The sequence below is a fragment of the Balaenoptera musculus genome, chromosome 5 (genome assembly GCF_009873245.2).
Source record: "Balaenoptera musculus isolate JJ_BM4_2016_0621 chromosome 5, mBalMus1.pri.v3, whole genome shotgun sequence".
NCBI lineage: Eukaryota > Metazoa > Chordata > Mammalia > Artiodactyla > Balaenopteridae > Balaenoptera > Balaenoptera musculus.
Genome location: NC_045789.1, coordinates 126329155 through 126350349, shown reverse-complemented (window position 1 = coordinate 126350349; position 21195 = coordinate 126329155). Strand labels below are relative to the sequence as shown.

General features: G+C 37.7%; 3 protein-coding genes across 5 annotated transcripts in view; 1 reads left to right on the top strand and 2 right to left on the bottom strand.

Annotated features, from left to right (window-relative positions):
• Positions 1-18884, bottom strand: part of ABHD18 (abhydrolase domain containing 18) — a 39805-nt gene extending 20921 nt beyond the window's left edge. For both annotated transcript variants that reach the window (XM_036853354.1, XM_036853355.1), the window contains exons 1-3: positions 18682-18884; positions 2541-2649; positions 1821-1905 (exon numbers count right to left, since the gene is read on the bottom strand). In XM_036853354.1, coding sequence (XP_036709249.1) covers positions 1821-1905; positions 2541-2632 — 177 coding nt within the window. In that variant the 5' untranslated portion in view covers positions 2633-2649; positions 18682-18884. The remainder of the gene's footprint in view (positions 1-1820; positions 1906-2540; positions 2650-18681) is intronic.
• Positions 6700-18989, bottom strand: LOC118895353 (eukaryotic translation initiation factor 2 subunit 3-like). The gene is given in 2 exon segments (XM_036852267.1): positions 6700-8345; positions 18682-18989. Coding segments are annotated over 2 exon segments (1779 nt in total). The 3' UTR covers positions 6700-6874.
• A 12-nt stretch (positions 18990-19001) lies between these two features.
• Positions 19002-21195, top strand: part of MFSD8 (major facilitator superfamily domain containing 8) — a 49714-nt gene continuing 47520 nt past the window's right edge. The window contains exon 1 of one of the 2 annotated variants that reach the window (XM_036853674.1): positions 19002-19236. In XM_036853674.1, the coding sequence (XP_036709569.1) occupies positions 19172-19236 (65 nt within the window). In that variant the 5' untranslated portion in view covers positions 19002-19171. The remainder of the gene's footprint in view (positions 19237-21195) is intronic. The other variant, XM_036853673.1, reaches the window with a different exon arrangement.

Genomic DNA, 21195 nt, shown 5'->3' with positions numbered 1-21195 from the left:
AAAGAATCCGTCTTCCAATGCAGGGGACGCAGGTTTGATCCCTGGTCAGGGAACTAAGATCCCACATGCCGCAGGGCAACTAAGCCTGTGCGCCACAACTACTGAGCTTGCGCACCTCAACTAGAGAGAAGTCCGGGCGCCGCAAACTACAGAGCCCACGCACTCTGGAGCCACAACTACAGAGCCCACGTGCCCTGGAGCCAGCGTGCCACAACTAGAGAAGAGAAAACCCGCATGCCACAACTAGAGAGAAGCCCTCGTGCCACAACAAAAGATCCCACATGCCTCAACGAAGATCCCATGTGCCACAACTAAGACCCAATGGAGACAAAAAAAAAAAAAAAAAGAAACTCAAATGCCCATCAACTGAATAATGGATAAACAAAATGTTGTACATATACACAATGGGATATTATTTAGCCATAAAAAAGAATGAAGCAGTGGTGCATGGTACAACATGGATGAACCTTAAAAATTTGCTAAGTAAAATAAGCCAGAAACAGAAGGCCACATGTTGGATGATTCCATTTATATGAAATGTCCAGAATGGGTGACTCCACAGAGACAACAGATGAGTGATTATCAGCAGGTGGGAGGCTGGGGAAGTGGGAGGTGACAGCTAATGGGTACAGGGTTTCTTTTGGGGGCAATAAAAATGTTCTGGAATTAGATAGTGATAGTTGCACATCTTGGGAATGTAATAATAAAAAACAACAACACTGAATTGTACATTTTAAAAGGGTAATTTTTCTGTATTTGAATTTTTGTATATCTTTTGTATATAAAGATTTGTATATCTCAATCTTTAAAAACCGAGAGTGAGAGAACAAGAGAGAGAAGGTGGGGAAGAGGAAGGATATCTGTAAGAAAGCATTCTAAAATCCTAACAGTAATTCCTCCTTGGGAGGAAAATGGAATTAGGAGGTGGAAAGTGGCATAAATTAGAGTTTTGATCTTTACTTGGTATGTTTTAAATTTGTTCAAGCCTATGATTTTTTAATAGGAAAAAGACAGAGAAAATGGAAATATTTAGCAAAATTTGAGGGAGAAATGTTCTAAGTCCAGAAGATACAAAAGGAACAGCTATGTGGTATAGAGGAGGGATTTCCAATTTATAAGACCCTGTTTTTAGCAGTGAAAGTCTTTTGAAGAATGAAATCTGCTAAAGACATCCAATATATAAAAGCGACGGAAGTAGAGTTACTGTGGTTGAAGGCCGTGAGGGATGTGAAGCCTACCCAGCTGCAGGCCCTCCCCTACAGGGCTTCAAGTATCCGATTACATAAGCCTAGAAGTGTTTTACAGGAAAACATGCTGCTTAAAAACAAAACTATTTCAAATATATTTTCTCATATTCTCTAATTTTATAGCATTTTCTTTCTACCCTTCTCTCAGCAATTAACTATATTCCCATAACGTTTCCCTGATGTTATTTAACAGTTGTTTTGCTAATAACTTCTCATGTGCTGATTCTCTCAATAGAGTACTTCCCTGTATTACTTGTAATTCTTCTGAAATGTTGAATAATTTAACTCTCTTGAGCCTAAAGATAAAAGATGAGGCTCAAAAAGATCCATCCCTAAATATTTTCTTGTATTTAGTTAAGTATTAAATATATGCTCCCATATAAACATGCATATAGTTATTATAAGCATTCAGCTAGGGTATAGAATAGCATTTAAAAAAATATTAAATGAAAAATCTATATTGTACTCATGTTTTAGAGTTTATTGTTATTATACTCCAACATTCAGCCCACTCTTGCCACACAGTTATATAAAACCTGAATTTCTATAATTGCATTTCTTTCATCTGAATACCTTATCGATGTATATTGGATAATCACTTGAAACCAGATTCTGACATCTTTCTCGATTTCCAATAATCTTTCTGAATGCAAAGAGTCTATTATGGGAAGGGGGGGAGAAAAGGAGAAAATTCAGTATTCCCATTATATTGAGACTGATGAAAAGTAATTAAAAATTAGCAAGTCCAGTTCATAAACTATGTTAAAATTTAATTTTAATAATTAAAGAAAAAATTAGGCTTTGGTTTTTTTCAAGCTTGACATTTTGTCTCAGAAAAAACGTGAGACGTATCATTGTTCCAAAAGTAATTAACGTATGCAAGACTCAAAATTAAAGGCACAAATCCCTAAAATTATTTTTCACAAGTTCAAATACTTCCATGAGCTACAGTATATCACAGTTTTATAGTCATTACAAATTCAAGTTACCCAAGAAAGTTTAGTCCCTGAAATCTGTAATCGATAAAAAATTACCAAAGTTAAAAATCTATGTCTGAGAGCTCTTTAAGTCTGATTACTTTTAAAATAGTTCAATTTATGATTATATGGGTTAAAGCTTAAGAGCAATAATTAGATAAAAGAGAAAAGGGAATAATTTCTTTCTTATATAGTAGTTAATGCTTAATTTACCCATCACTTTATATTTATAGTAAAGGACTTTATAACTGAAATGAAGTTTCAAATGTTTACTAAAACAACAAATTTAGAAGAGGCATTCAGAAAAAATGCTTACCTTTTGAGATCCTCTGGCCTTCCCCATCCTCTGATAAAAAGTTTTGTAAGGAGAAGTCTCCGATATAGAATATCTAACTTGCTCACACCCATGAGCAGCAAACAAACATCTATAAAACAAAAATTTAAATGACTTTAAAACATTTTATTTTACTCGGTAGGTCAATTTTCTAACCACCTCTACAAATATCAGGTAAAAATTAAACATTGATCTACTCTCTTGACAACTTTTAAATACACAACACAGTATTGTTAACTATAGTTACCATGCTGTACATTATATCCCCACAACTTATTTATCTTAGAGTCTTAAAAGTACTCATTACAAGAAAAAAAACTGTAACTATGTGAGGTGATGGATGTTAACTGAACTTATTGTGGTGAACACATCACAGTATATACATATATCAGGTCATTATGTGGTATACTTTAAAACAATACAACATTATCAATTGTATCTCAATAAAACTGGGGGAAAGTTAAAAAATGAGATTAAACTAGAACTTTGAATGTATTCTCTTGGAAATAAGATACAAGATACAGGAAAAAAGAACTCGGATGAAAGTAGAGAAGATGAAGTAGAGCCCTGAGCTACAGTAAACTCTGAATTCCTCTAGGGCAGGACCTTCCCATCCTCAGTACAGTGACTGACAGTAAATATTCAGTATTTGTTGAATAACAATAGGAGTGGCTAATACCTATGTAGTACTATTTTATCTGCCAGGCACCATTTAAAAACTAGACACACACACACACACACACACACGTTCTTGTTTAAACCTCCCAACAATTTTATGAAGATATAGTACCCCAAGACAAGGAAACTGAGGCACAGAGAGGATATGATTTACTTAAGGTCACACAACAAGTGGGAGGCAGACCTAAGACTGAATCTCAGGCACATGGCTGAAGATCTACTATACTACACTGCCTGTCTTCTACACTGCAGTGCATGAAAAGTAGTAATTAATCAGTGCTACACTTATGTACCACTTATCTATCCAAACATTTCTAAAGTTTTAAAAAAATATCTGCCTCTGTCTTTTCAAACTGAATGGTGTAGTTTTGATTTCCAGGCAAAACCTGATTCAGGTTCAGGGTTTATTCTACTTAGAAAAATGGAAAATGGAAATTTGCAGCTCCATCAGTGAGCTTTAATAAGGGCTTATCTATTACTTTGAATGCTTTTTGGGGAACCACCATTCATGTCATATTTTTACTCTTTGATTTGTAACAAACTACAACTTTAACTTAATGCTCTTCTTTGTTTGCATAGGTGTACAATCTAATCCACCATCAATTGGACTGGCACTTTATTATTTTTATGACTGGACCAGCAAAACCAAATCATTCATACTGTCTCTTACAATGCTCAGGACCAAGAATAAACATTTACTAGATAATATACTTGTTAGGCCAGCGGTCCCCAACCTTTTTGGCACCAGCGACCGGGTTCGTGGAAGACAGTTTCTCCACGGACGGACAGCGGGAGAAATGGTTCAGGCGGTTCTGTGAGCGGCAGATGAAGCTTTGCTTGCTGGCCCTCCGCTCACCTCCTGCTGTGCGGCCTGGTTCCTAACAGGCCTCAGACCAGTACCGGTTCGCGGCCCGGGGGTTGGGGACCCCTGTGTTAGGCAATACAATCAATAGCCAGAGTATAGTATCTAGTATTTTTTAAAACTGCCCACCTCTCTTTTTCCCAATTTCCACACGTTATTCATTTTTTACTCTTGATTAAATTTGCTTTTTGCATAATAATGCTAGGGAAAAACCCATAATGCATATCCAGCTCTGTTTATTATGCTATTCATATCTACTGCTATAAATGGTATTCTGATTACTAGACTCCTATGAATTATCATTAATCAGTTCACCATAGCTCAGCCATTATTGGATGGCCTAAATGCAAGTTTCTGAACTTTTAAGAATGAGTATTACTTTTTTCATTCATGCAACAGTATTTATTAAGTGCTTACTATATGCAAAGAATTATTTTAGGTCCTGTGCTACAAGATGATCAAGGCACGTTCTTCCTCTCATGGATCTTATACTTCAGGGAAAGAAAACAAATTATTTTTAGGAAGAAAAGTAAGCAAGACTAGATGATGACAACATTATTATCATAATATAACAAGACAACATGATAAAGACCAGAGGGCTCCTTTGATGGTCAAAAAAAGCTTCACTTAACCAAAGAGGTAACATTTAAACCAAGACCTACGTGACAAAAAAGAGCTGCCAAATCTTTAAACTGCAAATCGCATTAAAATCATATACGTTCTGAAGTCTATTCATGTACTATGTTCCAATGAAATTTGTTAAAAACTATCTAGTCAGTGAATAAAGCACAGGAACAGATAATTTATACAAGAAAAAAGGCAAGTGACAATGATCACATATTCTCTTCTTCATGTTCTAGTTAAAAAATGTTCACTGTAACATATTAAAATTCAAATAATACAGAAGTATATATAGTAAATTAGGGAAAAATAATCTTCCTGTTACCTCTAATTCTACTTTTCAGAGATATTGAGTTCTAAGAGTTTAAATTCTGTTCTTCCTGACCTTTTTCTTGTTGACATTATTTATTTACATATACACACTTTAAAAAAATTTTGCTTGAGTTATGTAACACATTTTTGGCAGAATTCAAACAATATAAAAATATACAGAGTAAAGCTAAGAAGTCTCTCTTCATTTCTGCTAAGCTTCCTCTCCTCCCAAAAGGTAACTGCTATTAATGCTGTACTCTTGTGATCCCTTGTTCTATCCATTTATATACATACACATATTTTAGGGATTTTGGTGTGTGGGTTTTTTTTTTATTTTTAGCAATTTTATTTTACTTTTTTAAAGATTTATTTATTATTTATTTAATTTATTTTTGGCTGCGTCGGGTCTTATTTGCGACACGCGGGATCTTTGTTGAAGCGTGCAGGTTCTTCATTGTGGTGTCCGGGCTTCTCTCTAGTTGCGGCATGTGGGTTTGGGGTTTTCTCTTCTCTAGTTGTGGCGCGCAGGCTCCAGGGTCCGTTGGGTTCTGTAGTCTGCAGCATGCAGGCTCTAGTTGAGGTGCGTGAGCTCAGTAGTTGTGGCACCTGGGCTTAGTTGCCCTGAGGCATGTGGGATCTTAGTTCCCTGACCAGGGATCGAACCCACGTCCCCTGCATTGCAAGGCGGATTCTTCACCACTGGACCACCAGGGAAGTCCTGGTGTGTTTCTTTAAACACAGAAGAGATCAACTACAGTATTTGTATTTTTTGACATTTCTTCCTCACCCTGATTATTTATAAATATCTGCAAAGCTCTTTCAATTTCAGGATATACAGGCCTACCCCATTTTTTCTATTAATGAGTGAGTTTAACCTATTTATATTTTTTTATTATTATGATAATTTGTTTTCTATTTTTTTGTTTTATTGACTTCAGTTTTTTGATCATTCATATTTTACATTTGAGTGTATGTAAATTTGAAAGTGATACATTTAAGATGCAATATATCATAAAGGCTAAAAGCATATACTCTATAGGCAAACTCCCTTGGTTGAATCCTTTACTATGTGACTTTGAGCAAGTCACTTATCCTTTCTGTAACTCATCTGTAAAACGGGGATAATGACAGTACTTAACCTCCGATTGGTACGAGAAATAAATGAGTTACTATACTTGAAGCACTTAAACAGCACTTTGCAAATTTAAGTGCTATACTTACTAATAATAGCAACATTATTATTGATTATCCTTATAACTCTATTTAATACTCAAACCTGTATTTCCATGTTCTATATAATATTTATTAACTCCTGATGATAAATAATGAAAGATATATTTGATCCCTTCTCCCCACCACCCAATTTTAGTTGATTTTTTTTACTGCTTATCTTTATAACTTTAAGTATACTAATATCTCTAATCCTTAAATGATAGCTCTGTAATGATTGTGAAAGCTGAGGAAATCTGTGTACTTTCTTTTTTTTTTTTTTAAGAAGAAAAATTTTATTTCAAACAGGTTCAGTGGTATGTGTGCTACAGCAAAGGCTGGTTGTAGCAGTTTCCTTTCAAACCTGCAGTGATGTATAAATTAGACATTATTCGGGAATGATTAATTTTTGGTAAAATGTAGATTCAATCCAACATTACATCAATTTTTACATTTATTGTAGACCCTATTTTAGTATTAGAGGTTAAATTTTCATCACCAAAAAATGAGAATATCCTTACAGCTACTCCTAAGGTAATGAGCTGTGAAATTAATTCCTCACTATTGCTTTGAAAATATACCCCTAGGTTGTTAAGAGAAATTCTGACTTCATCCAAATCTGTTATTTAATTCTTCAGTCATCATCTACTGTTGGCTTGATTGTCACTCCTCTTCTTATTTGACCCCAACCAATTAAACGCCAGTGTTTCTCAACTCTTCGGCTACGGGCAAGTTTTTCTCCTACTTCTGTGCACACAGGATTAGTCAAAATGATTTTGCCCAAATCAGCCTTGACTACACTAACTCTTCCTCCTGTCGACAGGGATCCTATGTTCACCATAAGTACTTCATTCTTAGACAGCTTTTGCACTTTTGCTGCTTTCTTGTCTCCTTCAGTGAGTACACCTAGAAGCCGTCTAAGCAGGAAATAGGAAATTTCCAATTCTGTGAAGACCTCAGGTAAAGCTCCAACTGCACCAAGTACCTGCCCCACCATTCCGTCAGCCCGGCACAAAGTGTGATCAATTTTTATTCCAACTCCAGTAAGACCTGGAGCAGCATACTGAAGATCATTATGCTCTGCGAAAAGCGATACAATTTTGGAAAAGATGGGTTTACACGTGAGTTTTCCTTCACTATCTTTGGAAACAATACCAGGTCTGACTTCTATCTCCTGGCCCACCTTTAATACTCCTTTTAGAATACTACCACCAGCTACACCCCCCTTAAGGTCATCAACTTCACAGCCAGATTTGTTGACATCAAAGGATCTAATAACAGTAAGTTGGGGTTCTGAAGTAAAGTCTCTTGGGGGTACTGGAATTTTCTTTACTATGTACTCACAGACAACTTCAATATTGTATTTTAGCTGAGCATAAATTGGAATAGGAGCTCCTTCTGCTACTGTACCTTGTACAAATGCAAGGATCTGTTCATACTGTTCTTTAGCCTGGCTTTCTTTTACCATTTCAATTTTATTTTGTAAAATCAAAATATGCTTCAGTTTCATGATTTCTATCACAGCTAGGTGTTCAGAAGTCTGAGGCTGAGGACAAGACTAGTTACCAGCTATCAAGAGAAGAGCTGCATCCATCACTGCGGCATCATTCAGCATAGTAGCCATCAAAATATCATGGCCAGGACAGTCAACAAAGGAAACATGTCTGACTAATTTGAAGTTCCCTTTGGTCCCTGGAATGTCTGTAGGAAACTCATCAGGTGTACTACTGCCACAGGATCTATAACATTCTGGCCGAGCACAACTAGGGTCATCAAGTTTATAAATCTTAGCATTAGCGTAGCCAAGTTTGATTGTAATATTTCTTTCTAGTTCATTTTTGAACCTGACAGTGTGAACTCCAGAAATAGTTTTTACAACGGAAGATTTCCCATGAGCTACATGACCAATTGTACCTATATTAATTGTGGCCTGTCTGCTGATAACTTCATGTGAAAGTGGCGTCAACTTGGTAACATCCAAAGTGTTGAGATCTTGCCGAGAAAGGTGCAGCTGCCCTAAAGTCACACCAGCCTCACCCCCCCGCCATCTTGCCTGGAGAGAATCTGTGTACTTTCTACCTTCTCTTTCTTTTCTGCCTCTAACTCTTGTAAATTATATCAATTCTATGTTGTCAGACTTCACATTCATATTCTTAGTCTTAGAGATAGTTGTATTCAATGATCATTACCATTCCTTTTGCAGCAATTAATAAAATAGAAAATTAAAAAAAAATCAATGAGAACCCAAATAATTCTTTAAGAACACTAGTAGATAGTTCAGATGGGTTTATAGTAAGAATGTAAGAATATTTTAGAGTAACTTACTACATTAACTAACTAAACAGAAAAAAAAACCCTCCTAGCATCTGATTTAATTCAGCATCCAGACATAATTATAAAGAAAAAAAAATCTAGGAATATAAGAAAGCATCATTAACTTGATGTAACATATCAAACAAAAATGTACAGTAAACATCATATTTAACGATGAAATTTTAGAAGTATTCCCTTAAAAGTGAGGGACAAGAATTCCACTATTATCACTTGCATTCTAAAATGGTACAGGATATCCTAAGCTGAAAAAAAAATAATAAAAAGTTTGAAAGACTAGAAAAGGGGGAGAAAACCTGCCATTACACACAAAGGGTATGACTATTATTGAGAAAATCCAAGTGAGTCAACAAAGTATTAGAACTTATTAGTTATTACTAAGTTCAATAAAAGGTGCCAGGGCAATTGGTTATCCATGTGGGAAAAAATTAAATCCCAACACATCATACTAAGTACACAAACAAAAAAGCCAATGTGGATTAGGATCAGAGACCTAAGCATAAAAAGTGAAACTGTAAACTTTCAGAAGACTACACGAGAGACCATAATCAGAGAAAATAGAGCAAATATTCCAAGACTTTAAAGAAAATGGTTGATTCAACAAACGCTCATTGAAAATAAGCTCCATTAAGAAATGAAAAGACAAGCCAAAGACTGTGAGGCAATATTTGCAAAACATCTATTTGATAAAGGACATGTATTCAAAATATACAAAGAACTCTTAAAACTCAGCAATAAGGGCTTCCCTGAGGGCTTCCCTGAGGGCTTCCCTGGTGGCGCAGTGGTTGAGAATCTGCCTGCCAATGCAGGGGACACGGGTTCGAGCCCTGGTCTGGGAAGATCCCACATGCCACGGAGCAACTGGGCCCGTGAGCCACAACTCCTGAGCCTGCGCGTCTGGAGCCTGTGCTCCGCAACAAGAGAGGCCGCGATAGTGAGAGGCCCGCGCACCGCGATGAAGAGTGGCCCCCGCTCGCCACAACTGGAGAAAGCCCTTGCACAGAAACGAAGACCCAACACAGCCATAAATAAATAAATAAATAAATAAAGTTTAAAAAAAAAAAACAACTCAGCAATAAGAAAAGAAGCAACCCAATTAAAAAATGGACAAAAGAGCAGAGAGGACTTTTAGGGAAACTACTCTGTATGATACTATAATGGTAAATACAGGATATTATATATTTGTCAAAACCCACAGAACTGTATAACACAGAGTATATTCTAAGGTAAACTATGGACTTTAGTTAATAATAATGTATCAATATTGAGTTCATCAAGTGCAACAAATGTACCACACTAATGCAAGATGTGAATAGGGAAACTGTGGGGTAGGGGGAGAAGGGATATGGGAACTCTCTGTACTATCTTGCTCAAGTTTTCTGTAAACCTAAAACTGTTATAAATAATAAAGTCTATTAATTTAAATTTAAAAGTCCAAAAGATGATTTCTCGTAAGGTTTTTAACAGTAGTTCTACATACCTTTAAATGTGAAGAAATTCCATTAGGATTCCACACAGAGCTTCTGTCACCATTATTGTATCAAGATATTATCACTGTAGCAATTTTAGTATATCAATGTGTTGAATGGATCTATCAAATATCAATCATATAGGATTTCTGTAGACTTTATTCATTATAGTTTATAGGAGGAAAACCAATTCCATTTGAAAAAGAGGACAAAAGCAAAAATCAATTTGACAAACCCTTATGTACTCATTTATTTGCCACTTCCTCTGAAAAAATATATTTAAAAAAATTTCCTAAAACATTCTAAGAATTTTCAATAGTCACCTTGAAAGTTAATCCAGAACTGAATGACATAAGCTTCCAAGTAGCTTATGCTTACAAATGATGATAAAATACATTTTCTGGCTTTCTTTAACCACTTTACAAAAATATAGTCAATATTTTATTATAAATATAGTCAAAATTTAATTTTAAAGGAAAAATGTCGATAATCTTCAAAAACTGATTTCCATAATTTTTCTACTCAATTGACTTACATTGCTAATCAGAGAGGGGAACTCCTGTTATTAATTTTTATGGCAATGGTTAAAGCCTTTATGTGTTATTACTTAAACTTACCAACTTTTGTTTTCAACTTAATCTTATAAGGGTAAAAAAACTAAGAATCCCTTTACCTTAAGGCACCAACCTCTTAAATGGCTTTCTCTGATTGAATGATTTTAAAGATTTGTTATGAAATTATATACTATTTTCAAGCTTTCCTTAATTACACGTCTCTACATATTTTACAACTCTGTGGTATTCTAACATTAATATAGTTTGCTGAAAAATCCTTTGCTGTTGCCTAGTGAAGTCAAAGTCCAAGTACAATAAGAATTATCTTATGAAGTATGAATATCCAGACCCAAACTACCAGCAAAGAGCTATGATGAAAGGCTACCATCACTTGAACATGTAGAGAGGCTGCAGAGAGTGCAGAAAGGTAAAGTTTGGAAACATTTTCCCAAGTAAAGATTTAGGAGTTCACTACAGTTTGTTGTTGTTGCTGTTTGTGTAAATTTTTTATAACCTGAAGTATAACTTAAGAGTAGAAATCATAAGTATAACTTGATTTATTTTCATAAAATGAACAACCTACATTTTATCTGTGATGATTATAGTTAAAGGTGGTAGCAAAAGAGCAGGAAAGGTTGTATAGAAAAATCGAAGTTTTAACTGAGTCTTCAGAGATTCGTTTATATAATCAAACCAGTCTATTGCACCACACCCAAGAGAACTCCCTAACACACTGCAGTTAAGTGTAAAATTCAGTTTTTTTTTAATGTTAAATTCCTCTTTCTCATTGGAGGTCACTTGGGATTTTGCTTAATGGGGGTTCATAGCTGATACCTCTATCATCAAACTGAGTACTAATGCATCTGTAAAAACTATTCTTAGCTTGCAAGCCATACAAAAAACAGGCAGGTTGGCCCATAGGTCATAGTTTGCTTACCCCTGAGCTAGAAAATCAAATAAATCATAGGCATGTCACAAATGTCACAATATTGTCACAAATGCAAAGATACAACTATAAAACCCTATATTTATTACAATTATAAATTATCCAAATCCTATAAAATGGCATAAATACAATGCAGGTACTGATTTTAAGAGAATTCATTATGTCACAGGGTAGACCTAAAATTTGTATTCGATCTAAAATAAACACTAGTTTTTTAATTAGCCATGTTCTCTCTGTCTTCTTAAAATTTAGAATTTGGTAGCTAAAAAGTGGAAGCAACCCAAGTGTCTATCAATGAATAGGCAAAATGTGGTATATATATATATACCTACAATGGCACATTATTCAGCCTTAAAAAGGAATGAAATTCTAACAAATGGTACAACACCAATGAACCTTGAGGACATTAGCCTAAGTGAAACAAGCCAGTCACAAAAAGACAAATACTGTATGATTCTACTTTTACGAGGTACCTAGAGCAGCCAGATTCATAAACAGAAAGCAGAATGGTGGTTACCAGGGGCTGAGGGGAAGGGGAACGGAGGGGGGTAATGGGTATACAGTTTCAGTTTTGCAAGTCTTAAAGAGTTCTGTAGATGGATGGTGATGACAGTTGCACAACAGTATGACTGAACCTAATACCACTGAACTGTACACTTAAAAATGGTTACGATGGTAAATTTTATGTGATGTGTATTTTACGACAAAAAATATGAAAACATTTTAGAAACTGGAGTTAATTTGATAGCTTCTCAACAAAATTTTTCAGAGGAAGTAAATTGACAATTTCCCTCTTAACAACTTCCTCAGTAAGCAGTTCATTATTCTACTGACCCTAGAACAGAATTCAAGGCTCTTACTATTCTCTTCAAAAAACACCACTGCATAATTTAAATATTTGAAGGCTTCACTGAGACCTTTAAATAAAAGAATTTGAAAAACAAATCTTGAATCTACTTGGTTCTGCCCCCACTCCCCCAATCTTCTCACTTTCTTGAGGATTAGGTCCAAGAACACAGGCTACTTGCATTTCTGTTTCAGGGTGTCATCTAGCTTCAATCAAGGTGTTTGCTGGGCTGCATTCTCATTTGGAAGCTTGAATGGAGAACTCGCTTCCAAGCTCACTCAGGTTGTTAGCAAAATTCATTTCCTTGCAGTTATGTGACTGAGAGCTTCAACATTTTGCTGTTTATCAGCCAGAGGCCAGCCTCAGCTCCTAGAGGCTATTCACAGTTCCCTACCACATGGCTCTCTTCATAGGAAGTTCACAACATGGCAGCTTACTTCTTTAAGGCCAACAGGAGAGTGAGAGTGAGTGTGCTAACAAGACAAAGTCTTAATGTAACCATGGGAGTGTTATCCCATCAACTTTGCTATATAACATAACATAATCATGGAAGTGACATCCAATCACCTTTTCCGTATTCTATTGGTTAGAAGGCAAATCAGAGGTCCTGTCCACACTCAGAGGGAGGGGATTACACAAAGGAGCAAACATCAGAGGATAGGATCATGAGGGCCACCTTAGAGACTGACTGACATGCTGGGAGAAACCAATTGTACACCTCAGCCTTTGAGTTAGACGTCTGGGCTGACACCCTCAGGGCTTTCAATGGCAGAGGTGACAATTACCATCTTCTTATTTTCCTACCAATAGGAAAACAAATAAATTCCTTAGACCTTAATAAACATTTGTTTACAAGCAAGTGAGCTCTTGAAAGTTTGCCTAAATCATGTTTATATATTTCCACTCACTCAAAAACACTTGCCCAGAAAAACAAACAAAAACCCCCCAAACAAAATAGAAACCCTTGCATCTTAGTATTTTTTTTTTGGTAGCATTTTGTTTTTTACTCACTAAACAAATGATAAAAGGCAAATTGGCTTCTGAATTGCTGTCCTCATTATATACATTTTCTAATTTAGTACAATTATTATTTTTTTAAATTATTTATTTATTTATTTGGCTGCACCAGGTCTTAGCTGTGGCATGCGGGATCTTCGTTGCGGCATGCGGGATCTTTAGTTGAGGCATGCAGGATCTTTAGTTGTGGCATGAGAACTCCTAGTTGTGGCACGTGGGATCTAGTTCCCTGACCAGGGATCGAACCTGGGCCCCCTGCATTGGGAGTGCGGAGTCTTAGCCACTGGACCACCAGGGAAGTCCCTAGTGCAATAATTAAGATCAAGTAAGTATATATAGTATATGTTTAAATTGCTTGACCAGCTTTCTTTTTTTTTTTCTTTGAAGGGTAAATGTCAGTATGGTATAATAAAGAATGTATCTGGTCTTTGACCCCAGTTCCTGGGGTGGAGCTCCTAAACCTCTTGGAATTTTCTGATAGGAGTGTCTTTATGCTAATGAGATGAGTCATGGTGGGACCCTAGACAGATTCAGGATAATTTCTGGCTGGTCACTAGAAAGACCAACCATTTGATTAGAGGGCTGACTTTGGGCCAGCCTGACCTCCAGGAGGGGAAAAGAGCTGGAGATTGAGTTGAATCACGTGGCTAAGGATCCAATCAATCATGAACACCCCAATAAAAACTCTATAGACACTGAGGCATGGTGGAGCTTCTTGGTTAATGAACGTATGTTGGAGGGTGATGTGCACTGACTCCAGGGTAAAAGGGAAGGGAAGCTTCACATTCCCTCTCATAACTTGCCTTATTTGTCTCTTCATATGGCTGTTGCTAAGTTACATCCTTTATAGCGAAGCCAGAAGAAGTACAGTATAGTGGTTTACTTAGTTCTTTTGAGTTGTTCTAGCAAATTATTGATCCAAGGGGGTTACAGGAACCCCCAAATCTGTAGCCAAGTCAGTCAAAAGTCTGGCTGGCATAAGAAGCAATGGCATCTGGAGAACTGAACCTTTAACTGGTGGGATCTGCACTGACTCCTGTAGTGTTAATCTATGGGTGATTAATATCAGAGTTGAATTGAGTATACCCAGCTGTGGTAGAAATGGAACAGTTTATTCTTTACCCACATAGCAAAATTCTGAATTAGTGTTCTGTATTTCAAATAAGAGACCAACTCTTTTTATATATTAAGATATGCAACTCTATTCAGGGGGGTTCTAGAGCATAAGGAAGAAATTCTGAGTGATGAATGATGATCTTAATTATTTTACTCTTTGTGAAACTGTGCAACTCAGATTGGGACTTGAACCCATGGGCCAGGGCTTGAACCCAGCCAAAACCCAGACTGGGACTTGAACCCAGTCTTTTAACTGAGATCACACACCTGGCCTCAGGACTTAATGAAGCTCAGGTTCTTGATGTCTCATTGCAGAAAGAATTCAGGGAGAGACAAAGTGAAAGGTAAGAAGTGCATTTATTTAGAGAGAAACACAACCCACAGAGTGTGGGCCGTCTCAGAAGGCGAGAGCAGCACCAGGGTATGGGGTGGTCAGTTTTTATAAGGGTGGGTAATTTCATAGGCTAATGAGTAGGAGGAGTATTCCAGCTATTTTGGGGAAGGGGTGGGGATTTCCAGAAAGTGGGCCACTGCCTACTTTTTGACCTTTATGGTCGGCCTTGAAACTGTCATGGCGCCTGTGGGTGTGTCATTTAGCTTGCTGATGTGTTACAATGAGCGTATCCTGAGGCTTAAGGTCTAGTGGAAGTCCACTAGTCGGCCATCTTGCACCTACTTGGTTCTAATCAGTTTATGTCATGTCCTCGGGCTTTGTCATTCTTTTAAAGGTTGTGCCCTGCCCCCTTCCCTCCTGTTTCACTTGGGTCTTTCTGGAATTGTTCAAAAAATAGCACTGATACATTTTCATGTACATTTATTAAACTGCAGGAGAACAATGGCATGTCATTACAACACAGGACTTCATTATCTTTTGCAAGTATTATAGACTACTTATTTTCTCTACAGTGGCAGGAAAAGAATGGGGGGCCAATATCTTCCTTTGTAACATCCATGGCTTCAAAAGCAATATGCATATTCCATGTTAGTGTAAAAAAGAGCAAAATTCCAACACTCATGTTTTACAGTAAGAAGAAAAGTACTAAACTATTCATGAGACAACCCATTTTTCTACACAGTATTCTTCTGGGTTGGTAATAGATAAACAAGCTAAGACAAACATGCAAAAGTACAAAGTTGCCAGAGAACAGGAAAAGATCTGAGAAAAATGAACTCTTCAAGTATTTTGTAAAGTTCTATATTTATTAGGTGCCTAAATTGTTTAAGCATTTCTAATGTTCAACCCTATACTAGGAAAGCTGCTGAATCACTTTAATTTCATGTAATATAGACCATAAGAGTCAGCGCTCCAAATCTAGAGCCAGCATTTTCCTTGCTACATTTACCTGACAGTAAACAACTGACCAATCATGAACAGAAAGCAAATCAAACACACACATAGCTTATGTTAATCTTCATTCTGGGAGTTTGGGGTTACACAGATCTTCTTAAATCCCATTTCAGCCCCAAGAACGATATAAAATACCAAGTTTTCTGGGATGCTCTAAACATGTAGGTCTTTCTAGGCAGGGCTAACTGCTATCCAGTGCCACCATGAACAGATGATAATCCAAGCCCAGGGTAAAGATCACTCCAATATACCAAGAAGAGGCACCATCTGGAGCCATATCAGATACTTTTTAAAGTCCCCACATTAAGCTGAACTGACCAGTGAGCTTCTGCAGAAACAGGACCCACTTTTGCAGTGTGTATCAAGCCAAACTGACACAATTGTCATCTATACTTTTATATAGCCAATGCAAAAAAGAAAAACAAAGTGAAACAAAAATAGAAGTTCTACTACAGTGCCAAGGAATGAAAAGTCTTTCCTAGAAATGAGCTCTATTGCTAAAATGACACTCAACATCTATTTATGCCATCTAGTACTTTTATCGCCTATCACTCAAGTACTTAAGCATTTAAATGCAACACTAATTGTTTCTGGACTTTTATCCTCATATAGTTGATACATATCTCAAAGGCATATGTGAAATAAAAAAAAAAACCCACCATGTACAAGAACTTTACTCCACAAAAATGCAGACCTAATTTTTATCTTATAACTTCACTTTTAAATCACTTATTTTCAATGCAAGTTTAAGTAGCAACTTACAGTAGGGTTTAGATACACCGATATCCACTATTAAAATCTACTACCCTACCCCGACAAATTTAATTCCTTTTCATCTTAATTTGGAGAAGAATAAGAAAACAGGAACTTTGTTTATTTGTTTGGAGAGGTATCTATTCTAGCTGTCTATCTATTCTATTCTAAGCAGTCATCTACGGAAATACAACAGGTGGACTGTCTCATATGCTTATGTGAAACATTTAGCAAATAATCGAATCTCTTTTCAAAGTTAGTTCTTCTTTTCCATGGGCTTTAAAAGAAATAATTAGGTTTTTAAACAAATTTTTTTAATGTTTACTGTGGATGTTGTATGTTTCTAAGAAATGATTTGTTCCTTTTTTTTTTATTGGTACAATACACAGAGCTTATTTAGATTTCACCAGTTGTACATGCATTCATCCCATGTACTTTTGCCATCTAAAGTCATCACTTGGAGGCAACAATGGAAAATAGCAGTGTCAGAAGACCTGGGTTCTTCACTAGCAGTGTGACCTTGAATAAGCCACCTTAAACTATAAAAGGGGAATAATAGCTGGCCTAATACATAATAGCAAATTATTTCATTTATATCAAAATTGATTACTTGTTTTGAAATATTTTAAGAGATATGGGAAAAGAATCTTGACATTCTTTTCATAGAAAGGCTGGTGGTGAAAAGCACAGTCTTTATAGTCAGGGGTCCTGTGTTTCTTGGATTCTAGCTCTGTTGCTAATTGGAGGTGTGACCCTAGGCAAATTACTTAATCTCCATACTTTGAATTTCCTTGTATGCTTGAGACAATCCCACCTCAGAGGATTGTTGTAGGGATGAAATGAGGTAATTCAATAAGTGTTCATTCAACATATATTTATTTAGTAACCATTCCGCTTGGTGCAATACTGGTTAAAAGTTCCTTTACCAAATATACATATATATATATGCCATACACTGCGCTAGACTCCGGAGATTAAAAAAGAAGTTGAAGATACAGTAAAGCAACATTATGACAAAAAAATACTAATTTTACCCATGTACCTTCTTGGAAACAATCACAGGAATCTGATATGTTTTTGTGAGCTGTTACAAACAAATTTGCAAGACTGAATCCAAGTATACAATGTCAAGTCTGGATTCAGAAGATAATTCTGAACTAGTAGAAAACACATTTCAAGTTTAGCTGTTCACCAGTGGAATGTGTCTAACAGGATACACACAAGGTCACAAACAAGACAAAGATCAGAAGTGACGGCATATACCATACAACACATAACTAGTATAGTGCCTGGCATAGGATGAGTGCTCCTAAATATTGATCAAAAACAACTGAATTTGGGTCTCAACACTGACACTTTCACACTGAGTGATTCTGGGTAAGTTATTAACTTTTCTAACCCTTAGTTCTCTGTAAAATAGAAACGTGTCTGCTTTACCTATCTGATAGGACAGTTGTGATCAAATGAAATCACATAAGAATGTATCTAGTGCTAATAAAACAGTAATTGTGACACACATGACTACTGCTACCAATTAGCTTACAAGCCTGCTTGTAACGGTAAGACGTTAATATGTAAGCACCAGGAAAGGAGCAGCACCAAGATCTACTGAAAACAAACAAACAAAAACAACCCAGAACATATTTTCTAAAAATGTTATTTTCCTTGTGATGAAAAGATCTGGTCATTGTCAAACTGGTGCTGTGGCTTTTCTAACCCCCAGGTTACAGCAGCAGGCTCTGCTGAGTGGCATCTTGCAAGGCGGAAGCTCTCAGTCCACGCAGGCGGCGGTGGTTTCGAATTTGAGGATCATCTTCATCCCAGGTCCTAATAAGGCACTACGGGTAAGGTGCCTTTGTAGTTAGCCGAGCAAGAAAACCACAGCGCGTAACCTTCACCTTCCACAGGGAGAAGGGACAGCCGGACAGCCCGCCAGCCCACCTCACTCGGCCCGGGACCCCCGCATCTCCCGCCAAGCCTTGCGCTCTCAGTCCTGCCTCCTGGCACGTAGGCAAGCGCGGCAAAAGGCTTGGGAAGCGCGGCCGGGACCGTCTACTTACTCAATGGCCGCTTGGTGGGGCGCCTGCTGTCCAGCTGGCCGAGACTCCGAACGCCGCGGCTCTCTAGCCTCTCGGGACTCGCCTTCCTTCTGAGCCCCAACCGCAGCTACCGCAGCCTCTCCAGGAACTGAGAAGCGAGGGGTAGCTGACAGGGCAGCTGGGGAGGAGGACGAACCCTGGGCGGGGGTGGCTGTTTGGACACGCCCCCGAACCCTCCCCGGCTCTTCCGCACGTTGTCCCTGGAGGCGGAGAGGCGCGTACCCTGGAGGAAGATAAGGACTTAGGGCCCCGCCTTTAACCCCCATCATCCTCTCGGCACCGCCCCTCCTCCTGCGGGCCCCCGCCTCTGACCTGGGGTGCTCCGCCCACTCTGGTCGCTGGGCGAGCACGCGCACTTGCTGGCCTGTTCTGACAGCTTCAGGCCGCCTGGAACGGGAGGGAGCAGGAGGTATCGCGAGAGTTGGCCCCAAGCCTTGTGGGAGCTGTAATTATGGCGAGCTTGGGGGTAGAGGCTGAGCAGGAGCCGCTCTTAGGCCACAGCATACCCGGAAGCAGGTGAGCGGATGTTGGGGGAGGGCCTCCTGACCCTCCTGCGCTATTGGGACTGGCCCCTTTTCCTGCATCAGGCTTTGTGGGCCGAAGGAGGGGTGCCAGGGTGGCGGGAGCCGGCGGCAGGTTGCGCGAGACTTGGAGATGCTCTCTCACTTCCGCGTGGCGCCTTAAGCCGGCGGGTTCTGGTGCAGGTGTTGAAGAAACGCAAACTGCTTCTTGTGCCTTTACTCCAACACTGATGCAGCAACCAACCCTCTGCATTTGGCCCTTTACAGAACTGATTATACGTTTCACACAGTTTTATTCGAGACTTGAAGATACCGGTCTCAGTATTCACTTAACTAATTGCCTGATAACTTCTTGATACTTTTTTGCAAGTAAACCTAAGATGAGCTCGCCTTTGTCCTATGCCAAATGTATAAATAAAGACTAATTTTTAAGCATTTAAGGGATGAAGTGTATTTTGACCCTTATTATTCTGGTTATTTTGAGCCTGGAATTGTTAGAGTTTGTTTCTTACTCTGCAGTTACGTATTTAAACCTTTAGGAAAACGAAGGTAAGTATTATTTTAAACATATAATTATTACAGTAAATTAAATTCGCAGGTAAACTTCAGCTGTCTATGACAGCTGTATATATGTGGAGATATGTCAGTCCCAATATCCCAATTCATCCCACTGCCCCCCCAACCATAAGTTTGTTCTCTACATCTGTGACTCTATTTCTGCTTTGAAAATAAGTTCATCTCTACCAATTTTCTAGATTCCACATACAAGTGATATTATGATATTCGTTTTTCTCTTTCTGACTTACTTTACTCTGTATGACAATCTCTAGATCTATCCACGTCTCTGCAAGCGGTACTGTTTCCTTTTTTATGGTTGAGTAATATTCCATTGTATATACGTACCACATCTTCTTTATCCATTTCTCTGTCGATGGACATTGAGGATGCTTCCATGTCCTGGCTATTGTAAATAGTGCTGCAGTGAACATCGGGGTGCATGCATCCTTTCAAATTATGGTTTTCTCTGGATGTATGCCTAGGAGTGGGATTGCTGGATCATGTGGTAGCTCTATTTTTAGTTTTTTAAGGAACCTCCATACTGTTTTCCATAGTGGCTGTACCAATTTACATTCCCACCAACACTGTAGGAGGGTTCCCTTTTCTCCACACTCTCTCCAGCATTTATTGTTTGTAGAATTTTTGTTGATGGCCGTTCTGACCAGTGTGAGGTGATACCTCATTTTAGTTTTGATTTGCATTTCTCTAATAATTAATGATGTTGAGCATCTTTTCATGTGTTTGTTGGCCATCTGTATGTTTTCTTTGGAGAAATGTCTGTTTAGGTCTTCTGCCCAGGTTTTGATTGGGTTGTTTGTGGGTTTTTTTTGATATTGAGCTGCATGTGCAGTTTGTATATTTTGGATATTATTCCCTTGTCAGTTGCTTCGTTTGCAAATATTTTCTCCCATTCTGAGGGCTGTCTTTTCGTTTTGTTTATGGTTTCTTTTGCTGTGCAAAAGCTTTTAAGTTTAATTAGGTCTCATGTGTTTATTTTTGTTTTTATTTTCATTACTCTAGGAGATGGATCGAAAAGGATCTTGCTGTGATTTACGTCAGAGAGTATTCTGCCTGTATTTTCCTCTAAGAGTTTTATACAGTAGTATCCAGCCTTACATTTAGGTCTTTAATCCTTTGAGTTTATTTTTGTGTATGAGCACCAAACCTTTTTTAAAAATCACTTTGTTTGAAACCCTTTGGAAAATGTATTTGTCAGGTCCCTGATTTACTAAATGGAATATATGGAATGTAATTTTGTTTACATTTTATCTTGAGATCATTAAAATGAATGTCACTACTGAAATATATTGTGATAGAGTGACATCCTCCGGGCCTAATAAGGCATTTGGGACTATGTGCTGCTATACTGACTTATTCTACAGTGCTATACTTTTCA